We start from the raw sequence: 18313 nt of genomic DNA on the forward strand, positions 1-18313 counted from the left end.
TGTAGCTGTGGAGAGGTTGGATACAGTGGGGTGATACTGTAGCTGTGGAGAGGTTGGATACAGTGGGGTGATACTGTAGCAGTGGAGAGGTTGGATACAGTGTTGTGATACTGTAGCAGTGGAGAGGTTGGATACAGTGGGGTGATACTGTAGCTGTGGAGAGGTTGGATACAGTGGGGTGATACTGTAGCTGTGGAGAGGTTGGATACAGTGGGGTGATACTGTAGCTGTGGAGAGGTTGGATACAGTGGGGTGATATTGTAGCTGTGGAGAGGTTGGATACAGTGAGGTGATACTGTAGCAGTGGAGAGGTTGGATACAGTGGGTGATACTGTAGCTGTGGAGAGGTTGGATACAGTGGGGTGATACTGTAGCTGTGGAGAGGTTGGATACAGTGGGGTGATACTGTAGCAGTGGAGATGTTGGATACAGTGGGGTGATACTGTAGCAGTGGAGAGGATGGATACAGTGAGGTGATACTGTAGCAGTGGAGAGGATGGATACAGTGGGTGATATTGTAGCAGTGGAGAGGTTGGATACAGTGGGGTGATACTGTAGCAGTGGAGAGGTTGGATACAGTGTTGTGATACTGTAGCAGTGGAGAGGTTGGATACAGTGGGTGATATTGTAGCAGTGGAGATGTTGGATACAGTGGGGTGATACTGTAGCAGTGGAGAGGTTGGATACAGTGGGGTGATACTGTAGCAGTGGAGAGGTTGGATACAGTGTTGTGATACTGTAGCAGTGGAGAGGTTGGATACAGTGGGGTGATACTGTAGCTGTGGAGAGGTTGGATACAGTGGGGTGATACTGTAGCTGTGGAGAGGTTGGATACAGTGGGGTGATACTGTAGCAGTGGAGAGGTTGGATACAGTGTTGTGATACTGTAGCAGTGGAGAGGTTGGATACAGTGGGGTGATACTGTAGCTGTGGAGAGGTTGGATACAGTGGGGTGATACTGTAGCTGTGGAGAGGTTGGATACAGTGGGGTGATACTGTAGCAGTGGAGAGGTTGGATACAGTGGGGTGATACTGTAGCAGTGGAGAGGTTGGATACAGTGTTGTGATACTGTAGCAGTGGAGAGTTTGGATACAGTGGGGTGATACTGTAGCTGTGGAGAGGTTGGATACAGTGGGGTGATACTGTAGCTGTGGAGAGGTTGGATACAGTGAGGTGATACTGTAGCAGTGGAGAGGTTGGATACAGTGGGTGATATTGTAGCAGTGGAGATGTTGGATACAGTGGGGTGATACTGTAGCAGTGGAGAGGATGGATACAGTGAGGTGATACTGTAGCAGTGGAGAGGATGGATACAGTGGGGTGATACTGTAGCAGTGGAGAGGATGGATACAGTGGGGTGATACTGTAGCTGTGGAGAGGTTGGATACAGTGGGGTGATACTGTAGCAGTGGAGAAGATGGATACAGTGGGGTGATAATGTAGCTGTGGAGAGGTTGGATACAGTGAGGTGATACTGTAGCAGTGGAGAGGATGGATACAGTGGGGTGATACTGTAGCAGTGGAGAGGATGGATACAGTGGGGTGATACTGTAGCTGTGGAGAGGTTGGATACAGTGGGGTGATACTGTAGCAGTGGAGAAAATGGATACAGTGGGGTGATAATGTAGCTGTGGAGAGGTTGGATACAGTGAGGTGATAGTGTAGCTGTGGAGAGGTTGGATACAGTGGGGTGATACTGTAGCAGTGGAGAGGATGGATACAGTGGGGTGATACTGTAGCAGTGGACAGGTTGGATACAGTGAGGTGATAGTGTAGCTGTGGAGAGGTTGGATACAGTGGGGTGATACTGTAGCAGTGGAGAGGTTGGATACAGTGGGGTGATACTGTAGCAGTGGAGAGGTTGGATACAGTGAGGTGATACTGTAGCAGTGGAGAGGTTGGATACAGTGGGTGATACTGTAGCAGTGGAGAGGTTGGATACAGTGAGGTGATACTGTAGCAGTGGAGAGGTTGGATACAGTGGGCTGATACTGTAGCTGTGGAGAGGATGGATACAGTGGGGTGATATTGTAGCAGTGGAGAGTTTGGATACAGTGGGGTGATACTGTAGCAGTGGAGAGGATGGATACAGTGGGGTGATACTGTAGCAGTGGAGAGGTTGGATACAGTGGGGTGATACTGTAGCAGTGGAGAGGTTGGATACAGTGGGGTGATACTGTAGCAGTGGAGAGGTTGGATACAGTGGGGTGATATTGTAGCAGTGGAGAGGTTGGATACAGTGGGCTGATACTGTAGCAGTGGAGAGGATGGATACAGTGGGGTGATATTGTAGCAGTGGAGAGGTTGGATACAGTGGGCTGATACTGTAGCTGTGGAGAGGATGGATACAGTGGGTGATATTGTAGCAGTGGAGAGTTTGGATACAGTGGGGTGATACTGTAGCAGTGGAGAGGATGGATACAGTGGGGTGATACTGTAGCAGTGGAGAGGTTGGATACAGTGGGGTGATACTGTAGCAGTGGAGAGGTTGGATACAGTGAGGTGATACTGTAGCAGTGGAGAGGTTGGATACAGTGGGTGATATTGTAGCAGTGGAGAGTTTGGATACAGTGGGGTGATACTGTAGCAGTGGAGAGGATGGATACAGTGGGGTGATACTGTAGCAGTGGAGAGGTTGGATACAGTGGGGTGATACTGTAGCAGTGGAGAGGTTGGATACAGTGGGGTGATACTGTAGCAGTGGAGAGGTTGGATACAGTGGGGTGATATTGTAGCAGTGGAGAGGTTGGATACAGTGGGCTGATACTGTAGCAGTGGAGAGGATGGATACAGTGGGGTGATACTGTAGCAGTGGAGAGGTTGGATACAGTGGGGTGATATTGTAGCAGTGGAGAGGTTGGATACAGTGGGCTGATACTGTAGCAGTGGAGAGGATGGATACAGTGGGGTGATACAGTAGCTGTGGAGAGGTTGGATACAGTGGGGTGATACTGTAGCAGTGGAGAGGTTGGATACAGTGGGGTGATATTGTAGCAGTGGAGAGGTTGGATACAGTGGGCTGATACTGTAGCAGTGGAGAGGATGGATACAGTGGGGTGATACTGTAGCAGTGGAGAGGTTGGATACAGTGGGGTGATATTGTAGCAGTGGAGAGGTTGGATACAGTGGGGTGATACTGTAGCAGTGGAGAGGTTGGATACAGTGGGGTGATACTGTAGCAGTGGAGAGGATGGATACAGTGGGGTGATACTGTAGCAGTGGAGAGGATGGATACAGTGGGGTGATATTGTAGCAGTGGAGAGGTTGGATACAGTGGGGTGATACTGTAGCAGTGGAGATGTTGGATACAGTGAGGTGATACTGTAGCAGTGGAGAGGTTGGATACAGTGGGGTGATATTGTAGCAGTGGAGAGGTTGGATACAGTGTTGTGATATTGTAGCAGTGGAGAGGTTGGATACAGTGGGCTGATACTGTAGCAGTGGAGAGGATGGATACAGTGGGGTGATACTGTAGCTGTGGAGAGGATGGATACAGTGGGGTGATACTGTAGCAGTGGAGAGGATGGATACAGTGAGGTGATATTGTAGCAGTGGAGAGGTTGGATACAGTGGGCTGATACTGTAGCTGTGGAGAGGATGGATACAGTGGGGTGATACAGTAGCTGTGGAGAGGTTGGATACAGTGGGGTGATATTGTAGCAGTGGAGAGGTTGGATACAGTGGGCTGATACTGTAGCAGTGGAGAGGATGGATACAGTGGGGTGATATTGTAGCAGTGGAGAGGTTGGATACAGTGGGCTGATACTGTAGCTGTGGAGAGGATGGATACAGTGGGGTGATACAGTAGCTGTGGAGAGGTTGGATACAGTGGGGTGATACTGTAGCAGTGGAGAGGTTGGATACAGTGGGCTGATACTGTAGCAGTGGAGAGGATGGATACAGTGGGGTGATATTGTAGCAGTGGAGAGGTTGGATACAGTGGGGTGATACTGTAGCAGTGGAGAGGTTGGATACAGTGGGCTGATACTGTAGCTGTGGAGAGGATGGATACAGTGAGGTGATACTGTAGCAGTGGAGAGGTTGGATACAGTGGGGTGATACTGTAGCTGTGGAGAGGTTGGATACAGTGGGCTGATACTGTAGCTGTGGAGAGGATGGATACAGTGAGGTGATACAGTAGCTGTGGAGAGGTTGGATACAGTGGGGTGATACTGTAGCAGTGGAGAGGATGGATACAGTGGGGTGATACTGTAGCAGTGGAGAGGTTGGATACAGTGGGGTGATACTGTAGCAGTGGAGAGGATGGATACAGTGGGGTGATATTGTAGCAGTGGAGAGGTTGGATACAGTGGGCTGATACTGTAGCAGTGGAGAGGATGGATACAGTGGGGTGATATTGTAGCAGTGGAGAGGTTGGATACAGTGGGCTGATACTGTAGCTGTGGAGAGGTTGGATACAGTGGGGTGATATTGTAGCAGTGGAGAGGTTGGATACAGTGGGCTGATACTGTAGCAGTGGAGAGGATGGATACAGTGGGGTGATACTGTAGCTGTGGAGAGGTTGGATACAGTGGGGTGATATTGTAGCTGTGGAGAGGTTGGATACAGTGAGGAGATACTGTAGCAGTGGAGAAGATGGATACAGTGGGGTGATACTGTAGCTGTGGAGAGGTTGGATACAGTGGGGTGATACTGTAGCTGTGAAGAGGTTGGATACAGTGGGTGATACTGTAGCTGTGGAGAGGATGGATACAGTGGGGTGATACTGTAGCAGTGGAGAGGTTGGATACAGTGGGGTGATACTGTAGCAGTGGAGAGGATGGATACAGTGGGGTGATACTGTAGCTGTGGAGAGGTTGGATACAGTGGGGTGATACTGTAGCAGTGGAGAGGTTGGATACAGTGAGGTGATACTGTAGCTGTGGAGAGGTTGGATACAGTGGGTGATACTGTAGCTGTGGAGAGGATGGATACAGTGGGGTGATACTGTAGCAGTGGAGAGGATGGATACAGTGGGGTGATACTGTAGCAGTGGAGAGGTTGGATACAGTGGGGTGATACTGTAGCTGTGGAGAGGTTGGATACAGTGAGGTGATACTGTAGCTGTGGAGAGGTTGGATACAGTGAGGTGATACTGTAGCTGTGGAGAGGTTGGATACAGTGGGGTGATACTGTAGCTGTGGAGAGGTTGGATACAGAGAGGTGATACTGTAGCTGTGGAGAGGTTGGATACAGTGGGGTGATACAGTAGCTGTGGAGAGGTTGGATACAGTGGGGTGATACTGTAGCTGTGGAGAGGTTGGATACAGTGAGGTGATACTGTAGCAGTGGAGAGGTTGGATACAGTGGGGTGATATTGTAGCAGTGGAGAGTTTGGATACAGTGAGGTGATACTGTAGCAGTGGAGAGGTTGGATACAGTGGGGTGATATTGTAGCAGTGGAGAGTTTGGATACAGTGAGGTGATACTGTAGCTGTGGAGAGGTTGGATACAGAGGGGTGATACAGTAGCTGTGGAGAGGTTGGATACAGTGAGGTGATACTGTAGCTGTGGAGAGGTTGGATACAGTGAGGTGATACTGTAGCAGTGGAGAGGTTGGATACAGTGGGGTGATATTGTAGCAGTGGAGAGTTTGGATACAGTGAGGTGATACTGTAGCTGTGGAGAGGTTGGATACAGTGGGGTGATACAGTAGCTGTGGAGAGGTTGGATACAGTGAGGTGATACTGTAGCTGTGGAGAGGTTGGGTACAGTGAGGTGATACTGTAGCTGTGGAGAGGTTGGATACAGTGGGGTGATACTGGAGCAGTGGAGAGGTTGGATACAGTGTTGTGATACTGTAGCTGTGGAGAGGTTGGGTACAGTGAGGTGATACTGTAGCTGTGGAGAGGTTGGATACAGTGGGGTGATACAGTAGCAGTGGAGAGGTTGGATACAGTGGGGTGATACTGGAGCAGTGGAGAGGTTGGATACAGTGTTGTGATACTGTAGCTGTGGAGAGGTTGGATACAGTGAGGTGATACTGTAGCTGTGGAGAGGTTGGGTACAGTGGGGTGATACAGTAGCTGTGGAGAGGTTGGGTACAGTGAGGTGATACTGTAGCTGTGGAGAGGTTGGGTACAGTGAGGTGATACTGTAGCTGTGGAGAGGTTGGGTACAGTGAGGTGATACTGTAGCTGTGGAGAGGTTGGGTACAGTGAGGTGATACTGTAGCTGTGGAGAGGTTGGATACAGTGGGGTGATACAGTAGCAGTGGAGAGGTTGGATACAGTGAGGTCATACTGTAGCTGTGGAGAGGTTGGATACAGTGGGGTGATATTGTAGCAGTGGAGAGTTTGGATACAGTGGGGTGATACAGTAGCTGTGGAGAGGTTGGGTACAGTGAGGTGATACAGTAGCTGTGGAGAGGTTGGATACAGTGAGGTGATACTGTAGCTGTGGAGAGGTTGGATACAGTGGGGTGATACAGTAGCTGTGGAGAGGTTGGGTACAGTGAGGTGATACTGTAGCTGTGGAGAGGATGGATACAGTGGGGTGATACTGTTGCAGTGGAGAGGTTGGATACAGTGGGGTGATACTGTAGCTGTGGAGAGGTTGGGTACAGTGAGGTGATACTGTAGCAATGGAGAGGTTGGATACAGTGAGGTGATACTGTAGCTGTGGAGAGGTTGGATACAGTGGGGTGATATTGTAGCAGTGGAGAGTTTGGATACAGTGAGGTGATACTGTAGCTGTGGAGAGGTTGGATACAGTGAGGTGATACTGTAGCAATGGAGAGGTTGGATACAGTGGGGTGATACAGTAGCTGTAGAGAGGTTGGATACAGTGGGGTGATACTGTAGCAGTGGAGAGGTTGGATACAGTGAGGTGATACTGTAGCTGTGGAGAGGTTGGATACAGTGAGGTGATACTGTAGCAGTGGAGAGGTTGGATACAGTGGGGTGATACTGTAGCTGTGGAGAGGTTGGGTACAGTGAGGTGATACTGTAGCTGTGGAGAGGTTGGATACAGTGGGGTGATACAGTAGCTGTGGAGAGGTTGGATACAGTGAGGTGATACTGTAGCTGTGGAGAGGTTGGATACAGTGAGGTGATACTGTAGCAGTGGAGAGGTTGGATACAGTGGGGTGATACTGTAGCAGTGGAGAGGTTGGATACAGTGAGGAGATACTGTAGCTGTGGAGAGGTTGGATACAGTGGGGTGATACAGTAGCTGTGGAGAGGTTGGATACAGTGAGGTGATACAGTAGCTGTGGAGAGGTTGGATACAGTGGGGTGATACTGTAGCTGTGGAGAGGTTGGATACAGTGAGGTGATACAGTAGCTGTGGAGAGGTTGGATACAGTGAGGTGATACTGTAACTGTGGAGAGGTTGGATACAGTGAGGTGATACAGTAGCTGTGGAGAGGTTGGATACAGTGAGGAGATACTGTAGCTGTGGAGAGGTTGGATACAGTGAGGAGATACTGTAGCTGTGGAGAGGTTGGATACAGTGGGGTGATATTGTAGCAGTGGAGAGTTTGGATACAGTGAGGTGATACTGTAGCAGTGGAGAGGTTGGATACAGTGGGGTGATACAGTAGCTGTGGAGAGGTTGGATACAGTGGGGTGATACAGTAGCTGTGGAGAGGTTGGATACAGTGGGGTGATACTGTAGCTGTGGAGAGGTTGGATACATGAGGTGATACTGTAGCTGTGGAGAGGTTGGGTACAGTGAGGTGATACTGTAGCTGTGGAGAGGTTGGATACAGTGAGGTGATACTGTAGCTGTGGAGAGGTTGGATACAGTGAAGTGATACAGTAGCTGTGGAGAGGTTGGGTACAGTGAGGTGATACTGTAGCTGTGGAGAGGTTGGATACAGTGGGGTGATACAGTAGCTGTGGAGAGGTTGGATACAGTGAGGTGATACTGTAGCTGTGGAGAGGTTGGATACAGTGAGGTGATACTGTAGCTGTGGAGAGGTTGGATACAGTGGGGTGATACAGTAGCTGTGGAGAGGTTGGGTACAGTGAGGTGATACTGTAGCTGTGGAGAGGTTGGATACAGTGGGGTGATACAGTAGCTGTGGAGAGGTTGGATACAGTGAGGTGATACTGTAGCTGTGGAGAGGTTGGATACAGTGAGGTGATACTGTAGCTGTGGAGAGGTTGGATACAGTGGGGTGATACAGTAGCTGTGGAGAGGTTGGGTACAGTGAGGTGATACTGTAGCTGTGGAGAGGTTGGATACAGTGGGGTGATATTGTAGCTGTGGAGAGGTTGGATACAGTGGGGTGATACAGTAGCTGTGGAGAGGTTGGGTACAGTGAGGTGATACTGTAGCTGTGGAGAGGTTGGATACAGTGGGGTGATACAGTAGCTGTGGAGAGGTTGGATACAGTGGGGTGATACTGTAGCTGTGGAGAGGTTGGATACAGTGGGGTGATACAGTAGCAGTGGAGAGGTTGGATACAGTGGGGTGATACTGTAGCTGTGGAGAGGTTGGGTACAGTGAGGTGGTACTGTAGCTGTGGAGAGGTTGGATACAGTGAGGTGGTACTGTAGCTGTGGAGAGGTTGGGTACAGTGGGGTGATACTGTAGCTGTGGAGAGGTTGGGTACAGTGAGGTGGTACTGTAGCTGTGGAGAGGTTGGATACAGTGGGGTGATACAGTAGCTGTGGAGAGGTTGGATACAGTGGGGTGATACTGTAGCTGTGGAGAGGTTGGGTACAGTGAGGTGGTACTGTAGCTGTGGAGAGGTTGGATACAGTGGGGTGATACTGTAGCTGTGGAGAGGTTGGGTACAGTGAGGTGATACTGTAGCTGTGGAGAGGTTGGGTACAGTGAGGTGGTACTGTAGCTGTGGAGAGGTTGGATACAGTGAGGTGATACTGTAGCTGTGGAGAGGTTGGATACAGTGAGGTGGTACTGTAGCTGTGGAGAGGTTGGATACAGTGGGGTGATACAGTAGCTGTGGAGAGGTTGGATACAGTGGGGTGATACTGTAGCTGTGGAGAGGTTGGATACAGTGGGGTGATACTGTAGCTGTGGAGAGGTTGGATACAGTGAGGTGGTACTGTAGCTGTGGAGAGGTTGGATACAGTGAGGTGATACTGTAGCTGTGGAGAGGTTGGATACAGTGGGGTGATACAGTAACTGTGGAGAGGTTGGATACAGTGAGGAGATACTGTAGCTGTGGAGAGGTTGGATACAGTGAGGTGGTACTGTAGCTGTGGAGAGGTTGGATACAGTGAGGTGATACTGTAGCTGTGGAGAGGTTGGATACAGTGAGGAGATACTGTAGCTGTGGAGAGGTTGGATACAGTGAGGTGATACTGTAGCTGTGGAGAGGTTGGATACAGTGAGGTGATACAGTAGCTGTGGAGAGGTTGGGTACAGTGAGGTGATACTGTAGCTGTGGAGAGGTTGGATACAGTGGGGTGATATTGTAGCTGTGGAGAGGTTGGATACAGTGGGGTGATACAGTAGCTGTGGAGAGGTTGGGTACAGTGAGGTGATACAGTAGCTGTGGAGAGGTTGGATACAGTGGGGTGATACTGTAGCTGTGGAGAGGTTGGATACAGTGGGGTGATACAGTAGCAGTGGAGAGCTTGGATACAGTGGGGTGATACTGTAGCTGTGGAGAGGTTGGGTACAGTGAGGTGGTACTGTAGCTGTGGAGAGGTTGGGTACAGTGGGGTGATACTGTAGCTGTGGAGAGGTTGGATACAGTGAGGTGATACTGTAGCTGTGGAGAGGTTGGATACAGTGAGGTGGTACTGTAGCTGTGGAGAGGTTGGGTACAGTGGGGTGATACTGTAGCTGTGGAGAGGTTGGGTACAGTGAGGTGGTACTGTAGCTGTGGAGAGGTTGGATACAGTGGGGTGATACAGTAGCTGTGGAGAGGTTGGATACAGTGGGGTGATACTGTAGCTGTGGAGAGGTTGGATACAGTGAGGTGATACAGTAGCTGTGGAGAGGTTGGATACAGTGGGGTGATACAGTAGCTGTGGAGAGGTTGGATACAGTGGGGTGATACTGTAGCTGTGGAGAGGTTGGATACAGTGAGGAGATACTGTAGCTGTGGAGAGGTTGGATACAGTGAGGTGATACTGTAGCTGTGGAGAGGTTGGATACAGTGGGGTGATACAGTAGCAGTGGAGAGGTTGGATACAGTGGGGTGATACTGGAGCAGTGGAGAGGTTGGATACAGTGTTGTGATACTGTAGCTGTGGAGAGGTTGGATACAGTGAGGTGATACTGTAGCTGTGGAGAGGTTGGGTACAGTGGGGTGATACAGTAGCTGTGGAGAGGTTGGGTACAGTGAGGTGATACTGTAGCTGTGGAGAGGTTGGGTACAGTGAGGTGATACTGTAGCTGTGGAGAGGTTGGGTACAGTGAGGTGATACTGTAGCTGTGGAGAGGTTGGGTACAGTGAGGTGATACTGTAGCTGTGGAGAGGTTGGATACAGTGGGGTGATACAGTAGCAGTGGAGAGGTTGGATACAGTGAGGTCATACTGTAGCTGTGGAGAGGTTGGATACAGTGGGGTGATATTGTAGCAGTGGAGAGTTTGGATACAGTGGGGTGATACAGTAGCTGTGGAGAGGTTGGGTACAGTGAGGTGATACAGTAGCTGTGGAGAGGTTGGATACAGTGAGGTGATACTGTAGCTGTGGAGAGGTTGGATACAGTGGGGTGATACAGTAGCTGTGGAGAGGTTGGGTACAGTGAGGTGATACTGTAGCTGTGGAGAGGATGGATACAGTGGGGTGATACTGTTGCAGTGGAGAGGTTGGATACAGTGGGGTGATACTGTAGCTGTGGAGAGGTTGGGTACAGTGAGGTGATACTGTAGCAATGGAGAGGTTGGATACAGTGAGGTGATACTGTAGCTGTGGAGAGGTTGGATACAGTGGGGTGATATTGTAGCAGTGGAGAGTTTGGATACAGTGAGGTGATACTGTAGCTGTGGAGAGGTTGGATACAGTGAGGTGATACTGTAGCAATGGAGAGGTTGGATACAGTGGGGTGATACAGTAGCTGTAGAGAGGTTGGATACAGTGGGGTGATACTGTAGCAGTGGAGAGGTTGGATACAGTGAGGTGATACTGTAGCTGTGGAGAGGTTGGATACAGTGAGGTGATACTGTAGCAGTGGAGAGGTTGGATACAGTGGGGTGATACTGTAGCTGTGGAGAGGTTGGGTACAGTGAGGTGATACTGTAGCTGTGGAGAGGTTGGATACAGTGGGGTGATACAGTAGCTGTGGAGAGGTTGGATACAGTGAGGTGATACTGTAGCTGTGGAGAGGTTGGATACAGTGAGGTGATACTGTAGCAGTGGAGAGGTTGGATACAGTGGGGTGATACTGTAGCAGTGGAGAGGTTGGATACAGTGAGGAGATACTGTAGCTGTGGAGAGGTTGGATACAGTGGGGTGATACAGTAGCTGTGGAGAGGTTGGATACAGTGAGGTGATACAGTAGCTGTGGAGAGGTTGGATACAGTGGGGTGATACTGTAGCTGTGGAGAGGTTGGATACAGTGAGGTGATACAGTAGCTGTGGAGAGGTTGGATACAGTGAGGTGATACTGTAACTGTGGAGAGGTTGGATACAGTGAGGTGATACAGTAGCTGTGGAGAGGTTGGATACAGTGAGGAGATACTGTAGCTGTGGAGAGGTTGGATACAGTGAGGAGATACTGTAGCTGTGGAGAGGTTGGATACAGTGGGGTGATATTGTAGCAGTGGAGAGTTTGGATACAGTGAGGTGATACTGTAGCAGTGGAGAGGTTGGATACAGTGGGGTGATACAGTAGCTGTGGAGAGGTTGGATACAGTGGGGTGATACAGTAGCTGTGGAGAGGTTGGATACAGTGGGGTGATACTGTAGCTGTGGAGAGGTTGGATACATGAGGTGATACTGTAGCTGTGGAGAGGTTGGGTACAGTGAGGTGATACTGTAGCTGTGGAGAGGTTGGATACAGTGAGGTGATACTGTAGCTGTGGAGAGGTTGGATACAGTGAAGTGATACAGTAGCTGTGGAGAGGTTGGGTACAGTGAGGTGATACTGTAGCTGTGGAGAGGTTGGATACAGTGGGGTGATACAGTAGCTGTGGAGAGGTTGGATACAGTGAGGTGATACTGTAGCTGTGGAGAGGTTGGATACAGTGAGGTGATACTGTAGCTGTGGAGAGGTTGGATACAGTGGGGTGATACAGTAGCTGTGGAGAGGTTGGGTACAGTGAGGTGATACTGTAGCTGTGGAGAGGTTGGATACAGTGGGGTGATACAGTAGCTGTGGAGAGGTTGGATACAGTGAGGTGATACTGTAGCTGTGGAGAGGTTGGATACAGTGAGGTGATACTGTAGCTGTGGAGAGGTTGGATACAGTGGGGTGATACAGTAGCTGTGGAGAGGTTGGGTACAGTGAGGTGATACTGTAGCTGTGGAGAGGTTGGATACAGTGGGGTGATATTGTAGCTGTGGAGAGGTTGGATACAGTGGGGTGATACAGTAGCTGTGGAGAGGTTGGGTACAGTGAGGTGATACTGTAGCTGTGGAGAGGTTGGATACAGTGGGGTGATACAGTAGCTGTGGAGAGGTTGGATACAGTGGGGTGATACTGTAGCTGTGGAGAGGTTGGATACAGTGGGGTGATACAGTAGCAGTGGAGAGGTTGGATACAGTGGGGTGATACTGTAGCTGTGGAGAGGTTGGGTACAGTGAGGTGGTACTGTAGCTGTGGAGAGGTTGGATACAGTGAGGTGGTACTGTAGCTGTGGAGAGGTTGGGTACAGTGGGGTGATACTGTAGCTGTGGAGAGGTTGGGTACAGTGAGGTGGTACTGTAGCTGTGGAGAGGTTGGATACAGTGGGGTGATACAGTAGCTGTGGAGAGGTTGGATACAGTGGGGTGATACTGTAGCTGTGGAGAGGTTGGGTACAGTGAGGTGGTACTGTAGCTGTGGAGAGGTTGGATACAGTGGGGTGATACTGTAGCTGTGGAGAGGTTGGGTACAGTGAGGTGATACTGTAGCTGTGGAGAGGTTGGGTACAGTGAGGTGGTACTGTAGCTGTGGAGAGGTTGGATACAGTGAGGTGATACTGTAGCTGTGGAGAGGTTGGATACAGTGAGGTGGTACTGTAGCTGTGGAGAGGTTGGATACAGTGGGGTGATACAGTAGCTGTGGAGAGGTTGGATACAGTGGGGTGATACTGTAGCTGTGGAGAGGTTGGATACAGTGGGGTGATACTGTAGCTGTGGAGAGGTTGGATACAGTGAGGTGGTACTGTAGCTGTGGAGAGGTTGGATACAGTGAGGTGATACTGTAGCTGTGGAGAGGTTGGATACAGTGGGGTGATACAGTAACTGTGGAGAGGTTGGATACAGTGAGGAGATACTGTAGCTGTGGAGAGGTTGGATACAGTGAGGTGGTACTGTAGCTGTGGAGAGGTTGGATACAGTGAGGTGATACTGTAGCTGTGGAGAGGTTGGATACAGTGAGGAGATACTGTAGCTGTGGAGAGGTTGGATACAGTGAGGTGATACTGTAGCTGTGGAGAGGTTGGATACAGTGAGGTGATACAGTAGCTGTGGAGAGGTTGGGTACAGTGAGGTGATACTGTAGCTGTGGAGAGGTTGGATACAGTGGGGTGATATTGTAGCTGTGGAGAGGTTGGATACAGTGGGGTGATACAGTAGCTGTGGAGAGGTTGGGTACAGTGAGGTGATACAGTAGCTGTGGAGAGGTTGGATACAGTGGGGTGATACTGTAGCTGTGGAGAGGTTGGATACAGTGGGGTGATACAGTAGCAGTGGAGAGCTTGGATACAGTGGGGTGATACTGTAGCTGTGGAGAGGTTGGGTACAGTGAGGTGGTACTGTAGCTGTGGAGAGGTTGGGTACAGTGGGGTGATACTGTAGCTGTGGAGAGGTTGGATACAGTGAGGTGATACTGTAGCTGTGGAGAGGTTGGATACAGTGAGGTGGTACTGTAGCTGTGGAGAGGTTGGGTACAGTGGGGTGATACTGTAGCTGTGGAGAGGTTGGGTACAGTGAGGTGGTACTGTAGCTGTGGAGAGGTTGGATACAGTGGGGTGATACAGTAGCTGTGGAGAGGTTGGATACAGTGGGGTGATACTGTAGCTGTGGAGAGGTTGGATACAGTGAGGTGATACAGTAGCTGTGGAGAGGTTGGATACAGTGGGGTGATACAGTAGCTGTGGAGAGGTTGGATACAGTGGGGTGATACTGTAGCTGTGGAGAGGTTGGATACAGTGAGGAGATACTGTAGCTGTGGAGAGGTTGGATACAGTGAGGTGATACTGTAGCTGTGGAGAGGTTGGATACAGTGAGGTGATACAGTAGCTGTGGAGAGGTTGGATACAGTGGGGTGATACAGTAGCTGTGGAGAGGTTGGATACAGTGGGGTGATACTGTAGCTGTGGAGAGGTTGGATACAGTGAGGAGATACTGTAGCTGTGGAGAGGTTGGATACAGTGGGGTGATACTGTAGCTGTGGAGAGGTTGGGTACAGTGAGGTGATACTGTAGCTGTGGAGAGGTTGGATACAGTGAGGTGATACTGTAGCTGTGGAGAGGTTGGATACAGTGGGGTGATACTGTAGCTGTGGAGAGGTTGGATACAGTGGGGTGATACTGTAGCTGTGGAGAGGTTGGATACAGTGAGGTGATACTGTAGCAGTGGAGAGGTTGGATACAGTGGGGTGATACTGTAGCAGTGGAGAGGTTGGATACAGTGGGGTGATACTGTAGCTGTGGAGAGGTTGGATACAGTGAGGAGATACTGTAGCTGTGGAGAGGTTGGATACAGTGGGGTGATACTGTAGCTGTGGAGAGGTTGGATACAGTGGGGTGATACTGTAGCTGTGGAGAGGTTGGATACAGTGGGGTGACACCATAGCACTGGAGTGATGCTTGCTGCTGCCTGCCTTGCAGACATATGCCTGGGCTGTGACTTGCTCCTGTGGGCGCCTTGCAGAAGTACAGGAGTTCTGCCCCTTTAATGATTGGAAGGATAGTACAGGAGTTCTGCCCCTTTAATGATTGGAAGGATAGTATAGGAGTTCTGCCCCTTTCTTCCTTTCCCCTCCCAGAGATCACTGCCAGAGTGAAGTGACTGTGAGCAGCTTGAAGTTCCTCAGTGCTCCCTGCAGCCTGACATGGCACAGCGTCCTGCCTGCTCCATGGGGCTGCTGTGCCCTCTCTGCACTCACCTCCTCCAGGACTGATCTGCTGAGGCACACCTTCACCACCATCCTCCTCCTCACCATGGCTCCTTGCCAGGAGGTTAACTTGTCGGATATTCTGAGTCCGAACTCCAGCACTGGCAGCAGCACTGGCAGCAGCACCAGCAGTGATGGTGGCAACTTTCTCACCCTCTCACAGAAGTGGATGGTAGGAGCAGCCTTGGGGTTCATGATCTTGATGATAGTCTTTGGAAACCTTCTGATCATTATTGCCATAGCCAAAACTCCAAGATTGCAAACCATGACCAACGTGTTCATCACCTCTTTGGCTTGTGCTGACTTGATCATGGGAGTTTTGGTGGTGCCACCTGGTGCCACCATCCTCATCACCGGGGACTGGCTGTATGACACCATCGTGTGTGAGCTGTGGACCTCTGTGGATGTTCTGTGTGTCACAGCCAGTATAGAGACCTTGTGTGTCATAGCAGTGGACAGATACATTGCCATCACCTCACCTCTAAAGTATGAGATGCTGGTGACCAAAGCCAGGGCAAGGTTGGTAGTCTGTTTTGTATGGGCAGTATCTGCCTTGATCTCCTTCCTACCCATCATGAACCACTGGTGGAGAGATACCAACAACCAAATAGCCCAGGACTGTTACAATGACCCCAAGTGTTGTGACTTTGTCACCAATATGCCATATGCCATCATATCCTCCACCATCTCCTTCTATGTGCCCCTGGTCATCATGATCTTCGTGTATGTCAGGGTCTTCATAGTGGCCACCAAACAAGTCAACTTGATAGAGAAGGACAAGGTGCGATTTAATAATGGCACTCCGGTGCCCTCCACCAAAAACAGAAGGACTTCCAAAAGAAGACCCTCAGGACTACTGGCCATCAAGGAACACAAAGCCCTCAAGACTTTGGGCATTATCATGGGCACGTTCACACTTTGTTGGCTTCCGTTCTTCGTGGCCAACATCATCAAAGTCTTCTTCACTGCCTTAATTGATCCTCAGATCTTCTTGTTCTTGAACTGGTTGGGTTATGTGAACTCGGGGCTGAACCCAATCATTTACTGCAGGAGTCCAGATTTTAGGAAAGCTTTTAAGAAACTGTTGTGTTGCCCCAGGACTGCGGATAGAAAGCTACGCGCTTTGTCCAAGGACCCTAAAAGGTGCCAATATGCCTCCAGCAACCTTCTAAGCTGTGATGGGACCAAGCACTTGCCCGATGCCGAGCTGGGCAATGGGAGCCTCAGCAGTAGTAGTCGTTGCAGTAGTAGGACTGAGGAAACCAGCCTGAAGAACAGTCCCGGGAACTCCCAACTTAATGACCATCCTGACTTGTAGACCACTGACTGGAGCCTTCATTCCATGGAGCCCTGTAGTCATCCAGTCCATGGGGTTGACCCCTTTGTCTTACAGAAGATGAGGCTTTGCACAACCCCCACCCAGGACACACAGACAGGGGATGCTTCATGCTTCTTCATGGCTGGTGTCCATATGTCTGGAGGCCCTGACAGCTCCAGGCTCTCTGCTGGGCAGACTTAAGACATGTTTACTTGATGCTGGATGGACTCATCCAAGGGTGGCCATGGCTCCTGACCTGCTATGTATGTGGCTTGTACCCCCTTAATCTGAATTTAAGACTACTGGTTCCTTTTCAGGAAAAAAAAACTCCCCTCCCCCCCCCCCCCAAAAAAAAAAAAACATCCTTTTAAGATTTAACTTATATGTACATATGTAGCAGAGCTGGGTCTGTTCCACACAAATATTCCAATATTACAGTCAGCGATAGCATTAATAACACATTCGACTCTGCTACATTTCACACAATTACATAATACGGTTGAAAAAAAAAGACAAATGTCCGATGAGAAAGGAACTTAGTTGTCAGAAGAAATGAATCTGTCTCCGGTAAATGGATGTAGTTCAATGAGTAGTTTGTTTTTCAGCAGTCCTATGCAAAACTACAGTATTTTGAGCCAATAATAAATTCAGCTCTGCTACTCATTCTATACCTACACAGATGCAGCAGAGATGACTTTGTCATTGAGCTCTTCAGTGCATCAAGACGCTTACTGACTTGAGATAATCTAGTGTATCTGGCAGTCCTATGTACAACCACAGGGAATAAATTGTACTAATATCAAATTTAGCTCTGCTACATTTTCTATACCTACATAAACTGTAAAGCGCTGCGGAATATGTTGGCGCTATATAAATAAAGATTATTATTATTAAGATTATTATTAGATGCAGCAGAGATGAGTTTGTTATTTAAGTATTTTCTTCAGTACACATAGGTAACATCCTGTTTTGAGGCTTACCCGCAGTCCTATGTAAAACAATAAGAACAAATTGTACCTGTAACAAATTCAGTTCTGCTACATACTCAATACATTCACAGATGCAGCAGAGAGGACTTTGTTATTTAACTCTTCAGTACATCAAGAAGTTTACTGACTTGAGATAATCTAGCACAATCAGCAGTCCTATGTAAAACCAACATCATAAGTTGTGCTAATATCTAATTTAGCTCTGCTGCCTATTACATACCTGCACAGAAGCAGCAGGGATGAGTTTGTTATTTAACTATTTCCTTCAGTGCACCCAGATAACTTCCTGATTTCAGGTTTAGCTGCAGTCCTATGTAAAGCCACAATAAATACATTTGTGCCAGTAACGAATTCAGCTCTGCTACACATTCAATACCTGCACAGATACAGCAGAGCTAATTTTGTTATTTAACTCTTCAGTACATCAGGCTGCAGACTGATATGAGATCATATGAATTAACCAGCAGTCCTATGTAAAAAAAAAACCTCAATACATTATTATAATGAGTTGTGCTAATATCAAATGCAGCTCTGCTACATATTGTATGCACACACTGGAACAGCAGTGATGAGTTTGTTAACTATTTCATTCATTGTATCGAGGTAAAGGACTAACTTGAGGATTACCTGCAGTCCTATGTAAAACCTCAGTTAATAAGAGCTAGTTGTGCCAATACCAAATTCAACTCTGATACTTATTCTCTACCTACACAGATGCAGCAGAGATGAATTTGTCACTTAACTCTTTAGCGCATCAAGTATCTTACTGACTTGATGCAATATAGAATAACCAGCAGTCCCATGTAAACCCTCTAT

General features: G+C 49.1%; 1 protein-coding gene across 1 annotated transcript; it reads left to right on the forward strand.

The window, feature by feature from the left end:
- Positions 1–15090: 15090 nt before the first annotated feature.
- Positions 15091–16845, forward strand: LOC138677119 (beta-4C adrenergic receptor-like). The gene has a single exon (XM_069767011.1). The coding sequence runs from the start codon at positions 15237–15239 to the stop codon at positions 16506–16508; it is 1272 nt and encodes a 423-aa protein (XP_069623112.1). The 5' UTR covers positions 15091–15236; the 3' UTR covers positions 16509–16845.
- The last annotated feature ends 1468 nt before the right edge of the window (positions 16846–18313 follow it).

This window comes from Ranitomeya imitator, chromosome 4 (assembly GCF_032444005.1).
Source record: "Ranitomeya imitator isolate aRanImi1 chromosome 4, aRanImi1.pri, whole genome shotgun sequence".
In the NCBI taxonomy this organism is placed as follows: Eukaryota; Metazoa; Chordata; class Amphibia; order Anura; family Dendrobatidae; genus Ranitomeya; species Ranitomeya imitator.